Raw genomic sequence first — 17149 nt, forward strand, 5'->3', positions numbered from 1 at the left:
CAATTTGGTGTGAGCGGAATACCAATGTCAACTTATTCTCTTTTCCTACCGATAAATCGTTCACCGTCAACTATCCTGCTTAAGAGTTGGAGGAGGAAGGCGGGGGTAGTGGGGGGTGGGTTGGAGGAGAAGGGGAGGAGGAAGAAGAGCAGGAAAAAGAGAGGGAGAAGGAATGGTGGAGGAGAGGAGAAAAGAGAAGGGCGGAGGAGGAAGAGAAGCAGAAAGAGAGAGGGAGAAGGAATAGTGGAGGAGAGGAGAAAAGACAAGGGGAAGAGGAAGAGAAAAAGAGAGGGAGAAGGAATGGTGGAGGAGAGGAGAGAAGGGCAGAGGAGGAGAAAGAGAGAGGGAGAAGGAATGGTGGAGGAGAAAAGAGAAGGGGGAGGGGGAGGAGGAGGAGGGGGAGGGGGAGAAAGAGAGAAGGAAAAGGAATGGTGGAGAAGAGGAGAAAAGAGAAGGGAAGGAGGAGAAGGAGAAAGAGAAAGAGAGAGGGAGAAGGAATGGTGGAGAAGGAATGGTGGAGAAGTGGAGAAAAGAGAAGGGGAGGAGAAGGAAAAGAAATATACGAAGAAATGAGAAGAGGAGGAGGAGGCAGAGAAAAAGGAGAAGATTAAGAAGAAAGGGAAAGGGGAGTTTTGTTACAGTAATGGGACCCCAAAATTTATGTTAGGTGGGACAAAGTATCACCCCTTTTCCAGTTCCCAGCATGACTGTCATTGATTAATACTGCCCATTCAAAAAATATTTATAATGTCATAGTTGTTACTACAGCTGAGAAAGGAACACAAATACAGGCACAGATGGGCAATAAATAGGTTGGACGTAGAACAGGAGCGTAAGATGTTGTGAAGGGATCTTGTAACTGGGTGTTTTTGAACTGAGGAGTTTAATCTGGACTCTTCAAAGTGGCCCCTATTTAGCAGCCAAGCAGGTGTCCTTCTCAAGGAATTACGCTTCAAAAGCCCTCTTTCCCAGTCTTTTTTGCTTGAAAAGACTGATGACTTAGGTTCACCTGGAAACCGTCCTTGGCAAGGCAGAGTGAACTGCCCACATCTCACCTGGGAAGGTTGGCAGCTGGTGTCGTGGCTGGTGTTTGTGGAGAAGGTGTGGTAGGCTGAGATGATTCATGGTTTCGAGGAACCTTCCCCATCCGATACCAGATCCCCATGTTGTTCAATTCCCTTTTCAGCAGAGAGAGAAAGCGATGCAAGACCCATTCAACATAAAATATAACATAATAGGGTTCGAAGGAACCTTAGAGATCTTCTAGTCCAACCCCTTGCTCAAGCAGAAGGCCCAAACCATTCCAGATAAAGAGTTGTCCCGTCTCTTCTTGGAAACCTCCAGTGATGGAGCACCCACAAATTCTGTTCCACTGATTAATTGTTCTCAGTGTCAGGTAATTTCTCCATAATTCTAGGTTGGATCTCTCCTTGATAAATTTCTACCTGTTACTTCCTGCCCTCTGATGCTTTGGAGAGTTGGTTGATCTTCTCTTCTTTGTGGCAGCCCTTCAAATATTGGAAAACTGCTATTATGACACCCATAGTCCTTCTTTTTATTATACTAGACATACCTAGTGCCCTTAATTATTCATTGTATGCTTTATTCAGTTGGTAGAAGACACAACGAAGACCCTTTAGAAATGAGCTAGAGGTCCTACTGGAAGGGAAACCTCAGCTGAAAAAAGCCAAGGAAAGGTGCTAATGTCAGAGAAAAACAAAAAGACCTCCATACCCTATGTATGTATACTGTGGAAGGGTTTGTTTGCCTCGGCCCAGGATCCGGATATCACAAATGGCGGCTTCCGTGGAATCCCGGGGGATAAATTTAATGCACAACCTCTTTTTCCGAAAAGCAGTTTCTTCTGAAAAAGACAGGGTGAGTTTAAAGAATCTCTTCTCTTTACAAGTCGTTGAAGGCTTAGAGGGGAGAAACACAGACACACAAAGAAAGAGAAAACTAACAATGATTACTCTCAACTATCCCAGTTTCTCCTTCCCACCCCATTTCTGCATTTCCACCTCCAAACTTTCTGGTCAAGTTGTAGAGAACTTCTAACCCTAAATCATGCAGAGACACGAATATCTGGACCTTTAAAACTTGGTGAAACTTCTACCGAAGGGAAGTGCCAATTGTGGACTTTGTGTACGGTGTCAATCCTAAAGAAAAATGCTCTCTTACGGAGGAGAGGGCAGGATTGTAACACTCGGACATCCAACTACATTGGATGAAGCTCATATTGGTTCCAGTTATGGTGGTGCCTTACTATGTGTGAGGGGAACTTCATCCGGAACTTCTCAGAAGGCACCAGTCCTGATGGCAGAAGGTTGACCAAGATGTTTCTGTAGTTCAGGATTTTTTAGCTTTCTTTCCCCACTGAACCTCAGTCTTTAACTCCCTCCCTCCTTTTCTCCTGTCTAGTCTGGATTTTGATGGGTTGACCTTCAACTACAACCCAACAATAGGGATGTGGATAGAATTCAACTCAATGCATAAGCTGGTATGTCAGAGAATCCTCTCCCTAGTTGAACCTAGAGAGTATCTGAGCACAACGAAGGCTACTAATTCTACTTACGTGTATCCATAGTTTCTTGAATTGGGATGAAGCCCACGGGCAACGTATCTTTTACGTCTATGAGTTTCATGTCAACCAAGACATTACCTAAGTGACTCTGTTAGAAGAAAGGCAGGACACTCCGTGACTGGCAAATAGTGGAGAACTCAGCAAAAAGCTAAACCACCCCAATGAACATAAATTACATTCCCACAAGATCGTTAATCTGATGACTCCATTCACCCAGTCAATAAGGTCACTGTACAAACACAATCCATGCATCCAGGCTTTCTCACACACAATTCCTGCCCATCTGAGCTTCAGCTCAAGTTAGGGTGCTGGATCAAGAGGCATGGCTTTGGAAGATTTAAATCTTGGATAAAGACAATTATTTGAGCATTGGCAAAGAGGTTGGAAAGATCATAAACATTCAATCAATCGATCAATCAAATCTGTATTATAGTTATAGACCAGCATAAATCAGACTGTGACATTGCCTTATAATTCCCTTATTTTGGGGTGTGTGTGTGTGCTGATGACATACTACCAGAAGGAGCATTTGGAAACCGCATCTTTCCAGAGGCTCTCTTCCCAAAATTACACAGCTTCAGTTTTATATAACACAGCCATAAAAAAATATTACACAGACAGAGAAGATCCTTATCTGGGCAGAAAAGACATATATCCATTTTGTAATCAGCTTCTTTTTTCTTTAAGCTTGGCCCAAGAAGTCCAGAAAGCAGAGTAAGATGCGGGGAAAAAGAAGTTTCTTCCATGCCAAGTTGGAACAAGGAACCCTGCTTGGAAACCAAGCCAACGTCGTTCCTTATTCATTGACTGGAAGAAGAAACCATGTTCCACAGCAAAGCTGCCATGCTCACGTTTCATAACGTTTCCATCAGAAACCGTATCTGGGATCTCCCTTGTTTTGACAACCAGACAAGTAGAGGCCCATCGTCCTGTGTCTGCATAAGCCTTTCTGGAAACATCTTTTGCTCGGGGCTGAATGGAAGGAGAGAAAACGGATTTTGCACCCTGCAACATCAAGATGCGTTTTCTTCTCCCCAAAGAATCTTGGCTTGGGAGACCAAAGAGAATGTGAATAATGGGGAACAAAACCTGACTAGGAACCAGCGATGTCGTATGTGTCTCTGCTTTTGAATCAGACTCAACTTCTGGCAACTCACAGACAAGACCGTACAGTTTTACTTGGCAAGGGCTTTTGGAAGGGCTTCCTGGGGCTGACGGAGAACCTCCCCCAGGGAATTTCCATGGGCTGAAAAGGGAAAACCTTCGCCATTATTTGACTCTGGCTCTTGGGCTGAGAGACAGGGACTAGCCGAAAACCAGGCGACTGGCTTTGGTGCCTACAGCAAGAGTAGAGTTCATGGTCTCCTGGCTTCAAATCCAGGGTCTCCTGCTTCTCATGGTCTCCAAATCCAAATGTAGTGTCTCCTGATTTCGAATTCGAATTTGTGATCTCCTGGCTTCCAGACCAAACCCACATTCTCCCAGCTTCTAATCCAGGGCCTTAACCCCTAATCCAAACTGGCTCCTTAGGAACCAGCTATTACCAATAGTTAATGCCCAAAACACCCTCCCCTTCAACCTTCTCACAACCACAATTCCAACCAGCAGCTGGGCTGGGCCCTTCACCACTGCGGAGGGGGTCCAAATATGTTCTCATTGATCCTACTTCAACCCCTTCAGTGTTACACCACACTGATTAGTGTACCTATCTGCCTGCTTTGGCGAGTCAGGCGACAGATCCAGGATATCAGGCAAGGAAAATGAACCAAAACATGCACGAATGTTTCTCCCCTCTCTTCCTTTCTTATATTCCTTTTTTATTTTCTTTAGAGTATCAGGCAACAGATCTCTTGCTCCAAGTTTGGACTTTTAAGAAAATGTCTGGGCCCAAAAAAAAGCAAGCCACTTACATTCTCTTTGGAGAAAGTCCGCGTGAAACACAAATATCGTGTGACCTTGGATTTGAACAAGCCATCTTTCCAAAGGTCAGCATCTAAGCCATCTGCTGTTTGTGCGACCTGGGGGGGTGGGAAAGAGAAAGGGAAGGGCCAGGTTAGTTGTGTCTATAACTAGGGAATATCATCAGTGCTGGGTATTCAGTGGTAGGTCACATCTTCAGGCACTGTGTTGTTACCTAGTTGGGTAATGAAATGTGAAACCCATCAAGCTCAGAGAGCACCAAGGACACCACAACTTGTGATGCATTTAATAAACCACGTTTAAAACAACCACAGGACACTACAGAGGCAAATACACTGTTGGCAGAGCTGTTGTGATGGTCATACCAAGAGATGGGACCATTTCTGGAGTGGTTTCCATGAAGGGTATTTTCTCTGAGGATTGTCTAGTCCTACCAACGTTCCCTTTTTCAGAAAGCCGAAAAAACTATCCAAGCTTTCCAGAGATAAACCATTCTTCTCCACCCCTTCTCATTGACTTGAGGAGTTGAGTCAAACCAGCCTCTACAAATGTTGCAAAGAAATCAATAGTACCGTAATCCAAAGTAGAGATCCTAAACTTCTTTTAGAGATGAGGAAGACTTGGCGGTTAAACACAAACTGAAAAATAACACAAACTGACCCACAATCCAAGAAGACCATCAAGCAACATGTGAATTCACAGCAAATACCTGCAAAGCTTTGTTGTTTTTAAACACAATTCTTGGAAAGGGGACAACCCTGTGCAAGAAGATTACCAACACCTCTTCAAATCCAGTTTGCAATTTGCTTCAACCACAATGAGGGCCAACTCCAAACTTCCACAGTGCACAACAATGTTGAAAAAGCAAGGGACATGTTTATTTCCGTCTGTATTTTTATTCCAAGAAAGGAATGCTGTTGTTGGAACGATAGGCAGATTTTTTTGGGCTCTGAGCCCATTCTAATTACTGGGACATGCTATCAGGAAGTGCTAAATAAATCTTATTTTCTTCAAGAAGTTTTATGTGCCATTCCTTGTTTGTCTCTCCCTTTCCCTTATACACATTCTGGGCTTGAGTGACACACCTAACCCTAAACCTTGAGTTCACAGGTTCATCCAACCTGGGTCTCCAACAGCATCTTGAATGAACAATAGCTAACCCAATCAGGGCTTGGCTAGACACAGGACAATCTCAACCTTAGCAGAAGAAAATTGTTCCTGACATAAGAAATTAGGCCATGTACAAAAAGCTGTTAAGATTTCTCTTTGAGAAATTTGAAAGAAGGACAGGATATAACTTCTGGATCCTCTGTCCTTACCTGCTCATAACAATTCCTAGTTGTGGTGTCCACATCTCTTAGGAGTTGATGTTTAATTTCCTTTTTTCTTTCTTTCCCTCCCTCCCTCTCCCTTTTCTCCCTATCCTCCCTATTTATCATCTATCCATCCATCCATCCATCCATCATCTCCTTATCTATTTCTCTAATGTATCTATCTACCCATCCATCCATCTCTAATCTCCTTATCTATTTCTCTAATATCTATATCTACCTACCTACCTATCTCTAATCTCCTCATCTATTTCTCTAATCTATCTATCCATCCATCCATCTTTTCTTGCTAGTAAATTTTACTTCGCTTTATGATGTTTCTCCCATGTAGAGATAAGTAAAAAAAAACCCTGAAAAAGATGAAATTCTGGGTTATTAAATGCTGGGCTGTGCTTAAGCCAGATTTAAGAACCTTGGCATGCAATTGTTTTTTTTTCCCCAACCGTTGTTTATAACAGCAAGCCAATAAACCCAGCATTCCATTATTTTATTTTATTTTTTTAAAAAAGGAGGTGGGGGAAGGTTTAAAAGAAGAAACTTCAAAGAGCTGGTTTCATCTCGGGGTAATTTCCTGCCTGCCTCGAGCATTCTGACAACAAAACGTTTGCCACAAAATGTGTACGGTGGTGGAATGTCGACAATGCGATTTTATTTCAATCTTTGGGGGGGTGGGGGGGGTGGGGAGAAGCTTTTGGGGAGATGCCAGAAGAAGAAAAAAGAGAGTGTGCCAGACCCAAAGGCTGGGAAATTCAAGCATGAGGGAATCTACTAGGAGAAGAAAGCACTAACCACAAAAACAGTGGAAAATAGTCGAAACTTGCAACAGAGCAAGAACTGAGCCTGGCTTTCCAAGAGTCAAATAAGTCCTTCATATACAGTATCTTTTTTCTTTTGGCCTTTTTTTTTTCCATTACAGAATGCAGCATTTTTAAGTTTGGAAGAAAAGATCCCTTTATATCAAGATTACTAAGAGAAGAGTTTTGAAAATGAAGGCATCTCTTCCCTAACAGATTAAGAAAGGAAAAAAGGGCGGGGAGGTGGGAGATATGGATGGGAATATTCACACTTTTTGTACCAGATTTGGTGTTTTTCCCTCTTTCTAGCAGACGGATAGTCCTTGACTTATGACCCACAATTGAGCCTGAAATTTCTGGGTGCTAAACAAAACATTTGTTCGGGGAATTTTGCCCCAATTTTATGGCTTTTCTCACCACCGTTGTTAAGTGGCTCACTGCAGGTTATTAAATTAGTCACATGGTTGTTAAGTGAATCTGGTGGCAACAAGTAATCACATAACCCCAGGACAGTGCAACCGTCATAAATATGAGTAGGTTGCCAAGGCTCTGAATTTTGATCATGTGATATAGGGGTGCTACAATGGTCATAAGTGTGAAAAACAATCGTGAAGCACTTTTTTTTCAGTGCCGCCGTAACTTTGAACAGTTGCTATATCTATCCTAGATATCCATCCATCTATCCATCCTCTGTCTGTCTGTTTCCACTGATATTCCCAGCTTGTTTTTCTAGGAACTGTTCTGACCTAGGCTTTCCCAACAGCACGAAGCCGACTCCCCAATAAAATCCTTTTTTTAATTTAGGTTAAAGGGAATTCCTCTCCAGCAAAGTCCCGGCAAACAGTCTTTCATGAGACTGCACAACTACAGACCTTTATCGGGCTTGGAGAGTTGCCAGGCTGATATCTTCCAAACGCCATGCTGTAGCAGCAATTACTTGTCAAGAAGTCAGGAACAGATCTTCACTCTAATGAACTGAATTGTCTAATTGTCTCCTGCAAAGCCCCACTCCCCTTTCGCTCCTCTTTATTCCCTATGGGAGGGGCCATTCACCGTCCACTTGAGCCTTTACTCCCAAGTCGACCCTTGTTCTTTAACTGTTCCCTTCATCTGGCAGCTCTGTGCATGCGCACACTGGGAACAGGCTCCAGCAGTTCTTCTTCCCCACTGATCTCTGACTCCGATGGCAGTTGATAACTGTCAGACAGCCCTGGCCCTATCTCTTCCCCAGACTCCAGGACTGGCCCATGTTCCTCCCCAGCCTCCTCACAGCCCGAGTCTGGCTGCTGGAGGGCCACAACAGGAACATCAAAAATTGGGCCCCGAAAGCAACAGTCTTCAGCATAATCTTGAGACCTCAAAAAACACAGGTGTCTCTCCTTATGATCCCAAAACTTGCTTCCCATCCCTGGCCTGGAAAACCGCCAAAAACTGAGCCACCAGCCTGCACATGTTCGAATGTTATCCTCCAAGAACATTTTCTGCCTCTCTCCCTGCTGAATGCCAAAAGCGCAATTAATTCATCCCTGCCCCATGCAAAATAAAAACGTAAACATTAAAATCCAGGACAACTTGGGTGAATGTGCCAACTTTGGGATTCCTGTGTGCTCCTCGCAACAGAGATGGGTGAGGAACTGAGGTTCCAATTAAACCTCCCTATCAGGTAAATATCCTTAGCTTGACTCTGGCATGTTCGTCTTCCTTGCCCTTACTGAAACCCTGAGGACTAGCAACTTGGCCTCTTTGACACCAAACACGTCAACCATGTTAACTAAATCATATTGTACAAGTTCCCAAGACCAGGAATATCTGACCACAAGGGAAAAGGTCACCTTTGCTAGGAGTTGGGTGGCATATAAATGCCTTGCACGGATTAATACAATGTAATGCATTGATTAAAACAAATGTCACATGTTAGCATAAAGGCAATGCATGGGTAGAAATGTAACACATTAATATAAATTAATATAAATTAATGTAATCCATTAATATTAATGTGAGGCATTTAATATAAATGCCGTGCGTTGACTAGTATGGATTATTGTATTTCAATATTTACGTTAATATGCCAAGGAAAAGCAAACATCCACACTGGATCAACTCGGTGGAGTTATAAGGAGTTGGGTGAGGTTTGCAAGGCAGAATTATGATTCATTTCCTATATAACCACCATCCAGAAACCTAGATAATAACTACAGAAAGTCCTCGACATACGTCAGTTCACTTAGTGTCCAAAGTTACAACGGCACTGAAAAAAGGGACTTATGACCATTTTTTTGCAGTGACGTCCCCACGATCACATGATCAAAATCCAGATGTTTGGCAACCGACTCCTATTTATGATGGTTGAAATTGTCCCGGGGTCTAATATGATCCCCTTTTGTGACAGGCCAAGTCAGTGGGGAAGCCGGATTCGCTGAATGTTGTGGTTTGCCATCAGCAGGTGAGGTCTCGGAGAGCGAGGACTTGGATGAGGCTCCTGCATGTGATGCAGGGATGGGGCCAGGAGCATCAGGGAGTGGAGTGCTGCCTTCGGAGATTGTGGAGGCTGGCAGCAGTGATGAGGAGGTCCCCGAGGAGCCTGTGCCCAGTGCCGTGCGCACAGGGCTGCTCGAAGGACAGAGCAGCTGCTGCAGCACAGGTGACTCGGGAGTAAGGCTGCAAGGTGATGGCCCCCTCCTTTAAGAGATAAAAGCCAGCTGAGAAACGGGAGTTCTTTGCAGGAAGCAAAGAAGTTTTTGCACTCAAGCCTTGTGGACGTTTGGACTCTTAGTTTGCGTTTGGAGATTCTTTGTGTTTGAACTATTTCTTGGCAACTTTATCTAGTGTTCTTGGCAGCCTTGCACCACCTCGGCAAGGCTCATTCTTTATCAGAGACAATTAGTTTGAAACAGCCTTTTAACCGGGAAGGAATGGAATTTGTAAAGAATCATGAAAAGGTTTTGCTGTTACCTCCGTTTGGTGTTTGTTTCCTTGGAACAAGATTTGGGTCAGAACACTGAACAACCGTGGGACTAACCACAATTGCAACGATCCACTTAACGATGATGGCAGGAACGATGGTAAAACGGGGCGAAACTCACCAAAGAGATGCCTCGCTTAGCCACAGGGATTTGGGGCTCAGCGTTGGTCGCGCACCGAGAACTGCCTATGTTTAGACCACTTTAGCAGACCCAACAAAACTTTCCAGCCAACTGGAATTGAGAAATTAGATTTACATCCCTTTTGTTATCTGGCGCAGCAACTGTGACCTTTCCTTTCCTTCTTGCAAAACAGTTCAAAAGCCAGTTCTCACTTTGCCATGTGTGTGTGTGTGTGTGTGTGTGTGTGTGTGTGTGTGTTATAATAAAACAAATAAACCATCCTTCTTGGAATTTGAAGTAGTGAACTCAGCGCTCCCTTATCAACTGCCAAGTATGAGGAAATACAGTAGCTATGGATAGAAGACTCCTGTTTGAGATTCCAGACAGGTGATTTTGCAAAATTCTTTTCTTTTTATTTACTTTTCGCTGGCACTGAAATGCCAATGAGTTCTTTGAACCTCTCCTTTATTTAGTTTTCCTTTAAAAAGTTTTTTTTTTGGTTTTGCAAGTTCTCCAAACAATATCATAAAATTAGGAAGGTGCTGGTTTGGCTAAGCTACCCAACCGGATCGGCGGTCTATGACCAACAGATTAAATAGGAACACAGCAGCAACCCTCAGGAAACTCGCAAAAACTTGCATTTTTGCAAGCTACGCAGTTAGGGCTCGAGGCAAAAAAAAATAAAAAATTAGCACTAGGGTTGGGTTGCAAAGAGAGAGGTTACAAGAACAAACAAGCATTTAAGCCAGATTCATAGTCTTAAGAAACAGCCTTGGGAAACCGCCTGTGGAGGGGTAGCATTAAAAATATAATACAGCGTCATCTAGGTACATTTCCCTACACATAAATTCCATTTTTTAAGCCGCTAGTCCTCTTGAGGGTGTGAAAACTATCCACCGACATCTGTCTCAGCACGCTGCTTGCTAGAATAATCAATCAACTGCATGTTGTTGTTTTTTTTTTACTAAACTCAGCAATGTGGGTGCACTGGTTTTAATTTTTATTCCCCCCCCCCCTTTTTTTTATTTATAGTGTTTTAATTTTAAAATTGCTCTAGGGGAAAAAAAGTGGAATTCTCTGAACGATCACCAAGTATTGCTGAAAGGAGAAAGCAGAGAAAGTTGGATTCAGGTATGACCACCCACCAAACCAGGATAAATTTGTGCACGGCTGTTGGGAGAACAGCTAGCCTCCGTTCTCACACTGTGCTAAGACAGTTTGCATCCTCATTTATCTCAATCCGTACTTTAGTATAGGTGAAACAGCCTATCCAGTGGACTCTAATGTTTTTATTTTATTTTATTGATAAAGAACAATATTTGTAGCTCAGGGTTGAAAGGGGGAAACCAACACTGAGAGGGCAAGCCACTACAATATAAAATGAGAGTTGATTCCATTTCCTACTAGCCCTGATGATGTTACCTGGTTTGGTAATGAAATGTCTGCAAGAAGTAGAGACCAGCAAGGACATTCCCCCTTCTTATTTATATATTATGTTTACATGCTGCCCGTCTCACCAATAAAGCAACTTTGGGCAGCTTAGAAAAAAATCATGATTTATTTGCTTGGGAATCATGTGCCACAAACCTGGCTAGGTTGTTTTGCTAACCAGGCTTAAAGTTGGCTTATAGCTCCACAGAGTTCTGTGCTTTTTAAAAAGAATGCACGAAGAGCAATTTGCTTGCATTATACAGAGAAGGAGTGGAGTGGTACGGTGGCCCAGAGGTGGAGCTCTCACCTCACAATCAGGAGTCCGATCCTAGGTAGAGGCAGATAATTCTCTCACTGGACACAGTGAGAATATCTCTGCTGAACGAAGCTCCACACCAGAGACAGGAAAGGCATCTGGCCAGTAAATACTGTGCTAGCTCCATTCAGTTGGCCAGCTTCTCTGCCTCCCGCAAGGTCGTTAAAAGATGATAGATACAAACCCAAAGGAGAAAGGAAACAATTCAGGCGATGGTTGTGCAGACTTCATACTCACCACGTCGTAATTGGTCGGGGCTCGGCTCCGGGAGGCGACGACGCCAACGCCGGTGATGGGGTCCATAGGCACATTGGCCAAAGCATCGGTGAGCTCTCTAACCTCGGGCATGGTGGACGGATCCTGGAAGACAAGAACAGTCCAGAGGGAGGAGACAGGTCAGAATGCAAATTTAGAGATTTGATGCATCCTAACAAATCGCCTGGATTAGGTTGCGTTCTTGTCTATAAAAAGCCGTTAAGGGCTCACTTGTTCTGGCTTGCTCTTCTGAAAAGTTTGCATTCTGATCAGATCACGGCTACCTTTCCAGAGAGTTTGCAAAACGTTTTAAGAAGTGCTTGGAAGCGCTTCCTTCCAGGGCAAGAGAGCACAGAGGACACCTTAATCTCAATGAGAAAAAGATGGATTTCCCACATTTGGTCTCAGCCAAATCCATTCAAGATATTCCTAAACTGCCGAGAAAGCTGTTTACGTCTCGAAATTCAGTCTTCAAGCACTGAACAGAAAAATGAGAGTTTAAGGGGACTTAAAACTTCAGAACCACAAAGAGCTTCCAGAGACCTCCATCTTCTAGTATTGAATTATATTATTCTGGAATCCTTCTAGAGTTCTAGGTCGTCTTCTAGAGTTCTAGTTAAATGATGTTGTTCTGGAATCCTTCTAAAGGCCCGGCTCTTCTTCTAGAATCCTAGCTTATTTATAATCATGTTGGGATTCTAGAGTTCTAGCCCTTCTAGAAGTTCGGGTTTTATTGAGGCTGTTCTAGTTCTTTTTCTAGAATTCTACAGTCCAATTATGTTATTCTGGTTCAGGTGGAAAGCTAGATGGCTGCAGGAGCTTAAACTGGAAAGGAGGGGTAGTAAAATAGAGTATTTCTCCCCCCGCCCAGGACTGGTATTGTTAGCAAACAGGAAAGATGTCGTTTCGCAGCGGCGCACAAACGGAAATTCAACCTCTCCCAATCAGGAGGGAAGGGATGGGAAGAAAGGGAGGGAGGGAGGGAGGGAGGGGGAGAGAGGGAGGGAAGGAAGGAAAGAAAAGATATATAGATAGATGGGAAGGAAGGAAGGAAGGAAGGAAGGAAGGAAGGAAGGAAGGAAGGAAGGAAGGAAAGAAAGAAAGAAAGAAAGAAAGAAAGAAAGAAAGAAAGAAAGAAAGAAAGAAAGAAAGAGATATAGATATAGATAGGAAGGAAGGAAGGAAGGAAGGAAGGAAAGAAAAGAAAGAAAGAAAGAAAGAAAGAAAGAAAGAAAGAAAGAAAGAAAGAAAGAAAGAAAGAGAATATAGATATAGATAGGAAGGAAGGAGGGAAGGAAGGAAGAAAGAAAGGAAAGAAAGAAAGAAAAAGATGTAGATATAGATAGGAAGGAAGGAAGGAAGGAAGGAAGTAAGGAAAGAAAGAAAGAAAGAAAGAGCTATAGATAGATATAGATAGGAAGGAAGGAGGGAAGGAAGGAAGAAAGAAAGGAAAGAAAGAAAGAAAAAGATGTAGATATAGATAGGAAGGAAGGAAGGAAGGAAGGAAGGAAAGAAAGAAAGAAAGAAAGAAAGAGCTATAGATAGATATAGATAGGAAGGAAGGAGGGAAGGAAGGAAGAAAGAAAGGAAAGAAAGAAAGAAAAAGATGTAGATATAGATAGGAAGGAAGGAAGGAAGGAAGGAAAGAAAGAAAGAAAGAAAGAAAAAAAGAAAGAAGAAAGAGATATAGATATAAATAGATAGGAAGGAAGGAAATAAATGTGGTTTCAGGATCCTGGACTGTTTAAAATACTTACGCCATCCCTGAGCTATTGATTTTGCACTCACACACACCCACCTCTGTTTCTGCCTATAGATACGCCCTCCCACCTATTTCTCTGGGTGCATAAAAACACACTCAACGAGGCACATCTGCATTCCTAGAAAGGGGCTCTCCCGCCCGGGGCATCTGGGGACGCCACCCACAAACCGCACAATCAAGTATGACCACTTTTTTATTATTTTGGTTTTTTTTTGCAACTCCTTTGTGGTAGTTTTCCTGCCATGGGAGAAGGCTGCATTTTGGGGATTTCTTCCCTGCCCCCAAAGTTACTTTCCTCTCCATGTCTGCAAGGTATGTAGGATGGCAGGGATCCTAAGGGCTTTCTCTGAGGTCCCTGAGCCTGGCGGTTTTCTTATAGATATTTCCTGACCCAATTAGGTAACGTCTTCAGTGCTGGAAGAGAGTGGGGTTTGTGGAATGGAGGAGGAGGAGGTTTTTATGGGGCCCTTGGTTCTCTCTGAGACCGATGGTTTTCTTGCAGACGTTTCATTACCAAACTAGGGAACATCATCAGCAACAGAAAATAGTGGGAGGTGCTCTCTCTCTCTCCCTGCTGGCACTGATGATGTTCCCTAGTTTAGTAATGAAACGTCTGCAAGAAAGCCTTCAAGCTCAGAGAGCCGCAAGGACACCGCAGTTCAACCCTTGACTTTCAAGAGTTTGATTACTGACCGTTTGAAGTTACGACGACCCTGAAAAAAGTGACTTATGACCGTTTTTCACACTTTACCACACCGTGGTAGCATCCTCGGCATCAACATTCAGACCTAGGACCACTGATTCATATTTACGACGGTTACAGGGTCCTGGGGTTGCAACCTTCTGACAAGCAACATCAATGGGGAAGCCGGATTCACTTAATGTCCCGATGATTTGCTTAACAACGGTGGCCAGAAAAGTCGTAAAACGGCGGCGAAAAAAATCACTTAACATCTTTCTCACTTAGCAAGATAAATTCTAGGCTCGACTGGGATTGTAAGTTGAGGACTCACCGTATAATGTCCCAACAAAGCCCTCCGAATTTCAACTGCAAATATTCCAAAACTGAGCAGCAATACTGAAGAAGAATCCAATTCAAAACCCGCCCCAACCTGGTGGAGAAAACTTAGAGTAGCTACACCGTCCTGAAAAGACCACACACCATTAATGCCTTGATGTGGTTCAGATGTGGTGCATTAATTCTTTGAAACACGGCTTGTTCCTTGCACCACAATTGGCTCGATTCTTACATCGCGAATTCATAAACTGTGGTGAACGAATTACGATTTTAGTTCACACCAGACATGAAGATTGTAACACATACACACACACACACACAATCAGCTACACTGAAACCTAGATTAAAGATAGCTTTGAGAACTATCCTGGATGCCAAGACAGTAAACCACACACCAAATACCCTCCATTGTTGTTTCACCGAATGGCTGGAAAACTGGCTGAACTGTATACATTACAACTTGCTACACTGGCATTTAGCAACGTTTATAACTTTCATCATTCTGTACAACTTTACAAACAACAACATACCCTGCTCCAAACAAGGGAAAGTACATTATAGCTTAGCAGGTTGAACAAGCTTGAACCAATCCACAGTCAACCTATTGATTATTTCCAATACAGATCTATGGCTAACCTGTGACTACACCGCCAGTGAGTCACTGCCTTATCTTGTAGCCCTTCCTGGTTTCCATTCAGCTTTTCTTGGGGGAAATGAACTTTATTAGCTCATGTTAACCTAATAGTAGCAGCTTTTTAAAATAATAATAATAATAATAATAATAATAATAATAATAATAATAATAATAATAATAATAATAATAAACACAGCTAGTAAAGATACTTTGTTCCTGTTGTTGAGCTTTCCCAAGGGCAACGCTGCTGCACGTTTGTAATGCAATTTCAAGGGAAGAGGGTGGGGAAAAGCCCATTCCCCACCCCTCTTCATTTAAAGGGTCCCCTCCTTGTTCGACCCCCTTTTCCAAAGGGAAAATGTGAAAAGCCCAGCAGCTCCAGAGAGGGGACCCTTTGTGAGGTCGGAACTAAGAAAGCAGAGACACAATACCAAGGGGGGGGGAGGCTTCCAACCGGAAGATGCCCGGCCTGGTTGCCATTCCAAGGGGTGGGGGAGCTGAAGGGGTGAGTGGGCAGCCCTTCTCTTCCCCCCGTGCAAGAAACTGGGGGTCATGCAAGGGAACTGCCCACCTTTAAGCCTCGAAAGGCCCTTTAATGCAATGAGGGGGGTGGGGGGCTGGCCTTTAGGGTTTGCTCCTAAACACAAGGTGGGGCTTTCCGGCAGCCTGTCCCCCTCCCCTCCCAGCCCCAAAGCAAGGAGACCCCAACACCATCAAGGAAGCGGGAGGGTTGGAGCTATTGAGATTCACAGAGCAGGCGTCCGTCCCCCCCCGCCCCGTTTTGTGGTCTTTGATTGGCTGGCAGAGACTTTTTTTTTCTCGCCTTGTATTGGAAAAGGGAAAAAAAAAAAAAAGAGGGAGGGGCGCACCAGACAAAGCCAGCCCCTTGTTCTTTGCAGGGTCTCTCGCCCCCTCCCCCTCCTCCTCTCGCCCCCCACCCGGCCCCAGCCTCCCCCTCTTCTAGCCTAGCCCCTGAATCAAGAGCGAGGGGTGTCGCGTCCCCCCCACCCCCCTTTAAGGAAAGGGGCGAATTTACCCCCGCATAGAGAACATGCAAGCAGCCCCGAACGCGCCTTGCAAGGCCTCCGCGCTCCTTCCCCAGATTTGGGATTGAGAGATGGAGGGGTGGGGTGGGGAAGAAGGGTTCCCCCAATGCACCCCAAAAGGTGCATGTGGGGGAAGGGAAGAGGGGGCAGGAGCGCAAGGAGAAAGGGGCGCAAGGCCCAGCCCGGGATAAGGGAGCAATTGGGGGGGGATAACAGCCAGGCCTTGATGGTGGGGAGGGGGAGAGACACTTAACTGTTGCCCGGGGCGCAGCTGGTGGCGGCTGGTGGCGGCTCCCGCGTTTCAGGCAGAAGCAGCTTTTCATTGCCCGGCAGGGCGGGGACCGGAGCGGAGGAAGAGGAGGAGGAGGAGGAAGAAGAAGAGGAGGAGGAGGAAGAGGAGAAGAAGAAGCGGCAGCGGGTGGGAGGGAGGGAGGACGAGGAGGAGGTGGAGGAGGCCCGGCTGGGCCCGCAGAAGGCGACGGTCCTTACCGGGCGTGCAAAGGCGAGGCCCCCCAGCCCCGGGCAGATCCCAAGCGGAGCAGCCCGTCAGCAGCCGAGCGAGGGCGGAGGAAAGCGGCGGCCGAGGCGAGCTGACACCGCTTCCCACCCAGCCGGGCGCTGCTCCGACGCCGCCGCCTTCGCCGCCGCCGCCGCCGCCGCGCTATAGCCACAGAGCCCCCTGCCTCCCGGAGCCCGCACTGCCGCTGCCTCGCTCGGCCTCCCCTTCGCCGCCCACCGGCCCCAGGCAGAAGCGGCGCAGCCAGCCAGCCGTGGCAAAGCCACAGCCAACGCCGCCCGTTCTCCTCCGGCCTAGCTGGCCCGGCCGTGCGCGCCCAGGGCGCACGAGGGGGACCCCCGAAGCCGTCTCCAAGGCGCGCCCGCGACGCACCGCCCTCCAGACGGGCTGCGCGAGGGAAGGAGAGAGGATCCAGGCCCGGCGAGGGGTGGGCTGGGGGGCGCACCTGCCTTTCCGCC

The 17149-nt window shown here is 45.4% G+C and overlaps 1 protein-coding gene across 3 annotated transcripts in view; it reads right to left on the reverse strand.

Annotated features, from left to right (window-relative positions):
* Nucleotides 1-16908, reverse strand: part of MVB12B (multivesicular body subunit 12B) — a 46055-nt gene extending 29147 nt beyond the window's left edge. The window contains exons 1-6 of one of the 3 annotated variants that reach the window (XM_026712441.2): nt 16429-16908; nt 11697-11819; nt 4495-4602; nt 2576-2672; nt 1735-1864; nt 1056-1178 (exon numbers count right to left, since the gene is read on the reverse strand). In XM_026712441.2, the coding sequence (XP_026568226.1) occupies nt 1056-1178; nt 1735-1864; nt 2576-2672; nt 4495-4602; nt 11697-11819; nt 16429-16497 (650 nt within the window). In that variant the 5' untranslated portion in view covers nt 16498-16908. Of the gene's footprint in view, nt 1-1055; nt 1179-1734; nt 1865-2575; nt 2673-4494; nt 4603-11696; nt 11820-14638; nt 14711-16428 lie in introns of those variants that run through there. The other 2 variants (XM_026712442.2, XM_087914633.1) reach the window with 2 other exon arrangements.
* Nucleotides 16909-17149: the final 241 nt, after the last annotated feature.

Source organism: Pseudonaja textilis, chromosome 17, assembly GCF_049901715.1.
Source record: "Pseudonaja textilis isolate UNSWEBS1 chromosome 17, rPseTex1.2, whole genome shotgun sequence".
Taxonomy (NCBI): Eukaryota; Metazoa; Chordata; class Lepidosauria; order Squamata; family Elapidae; genus Pseudonaja; species Pseudonaja textilis.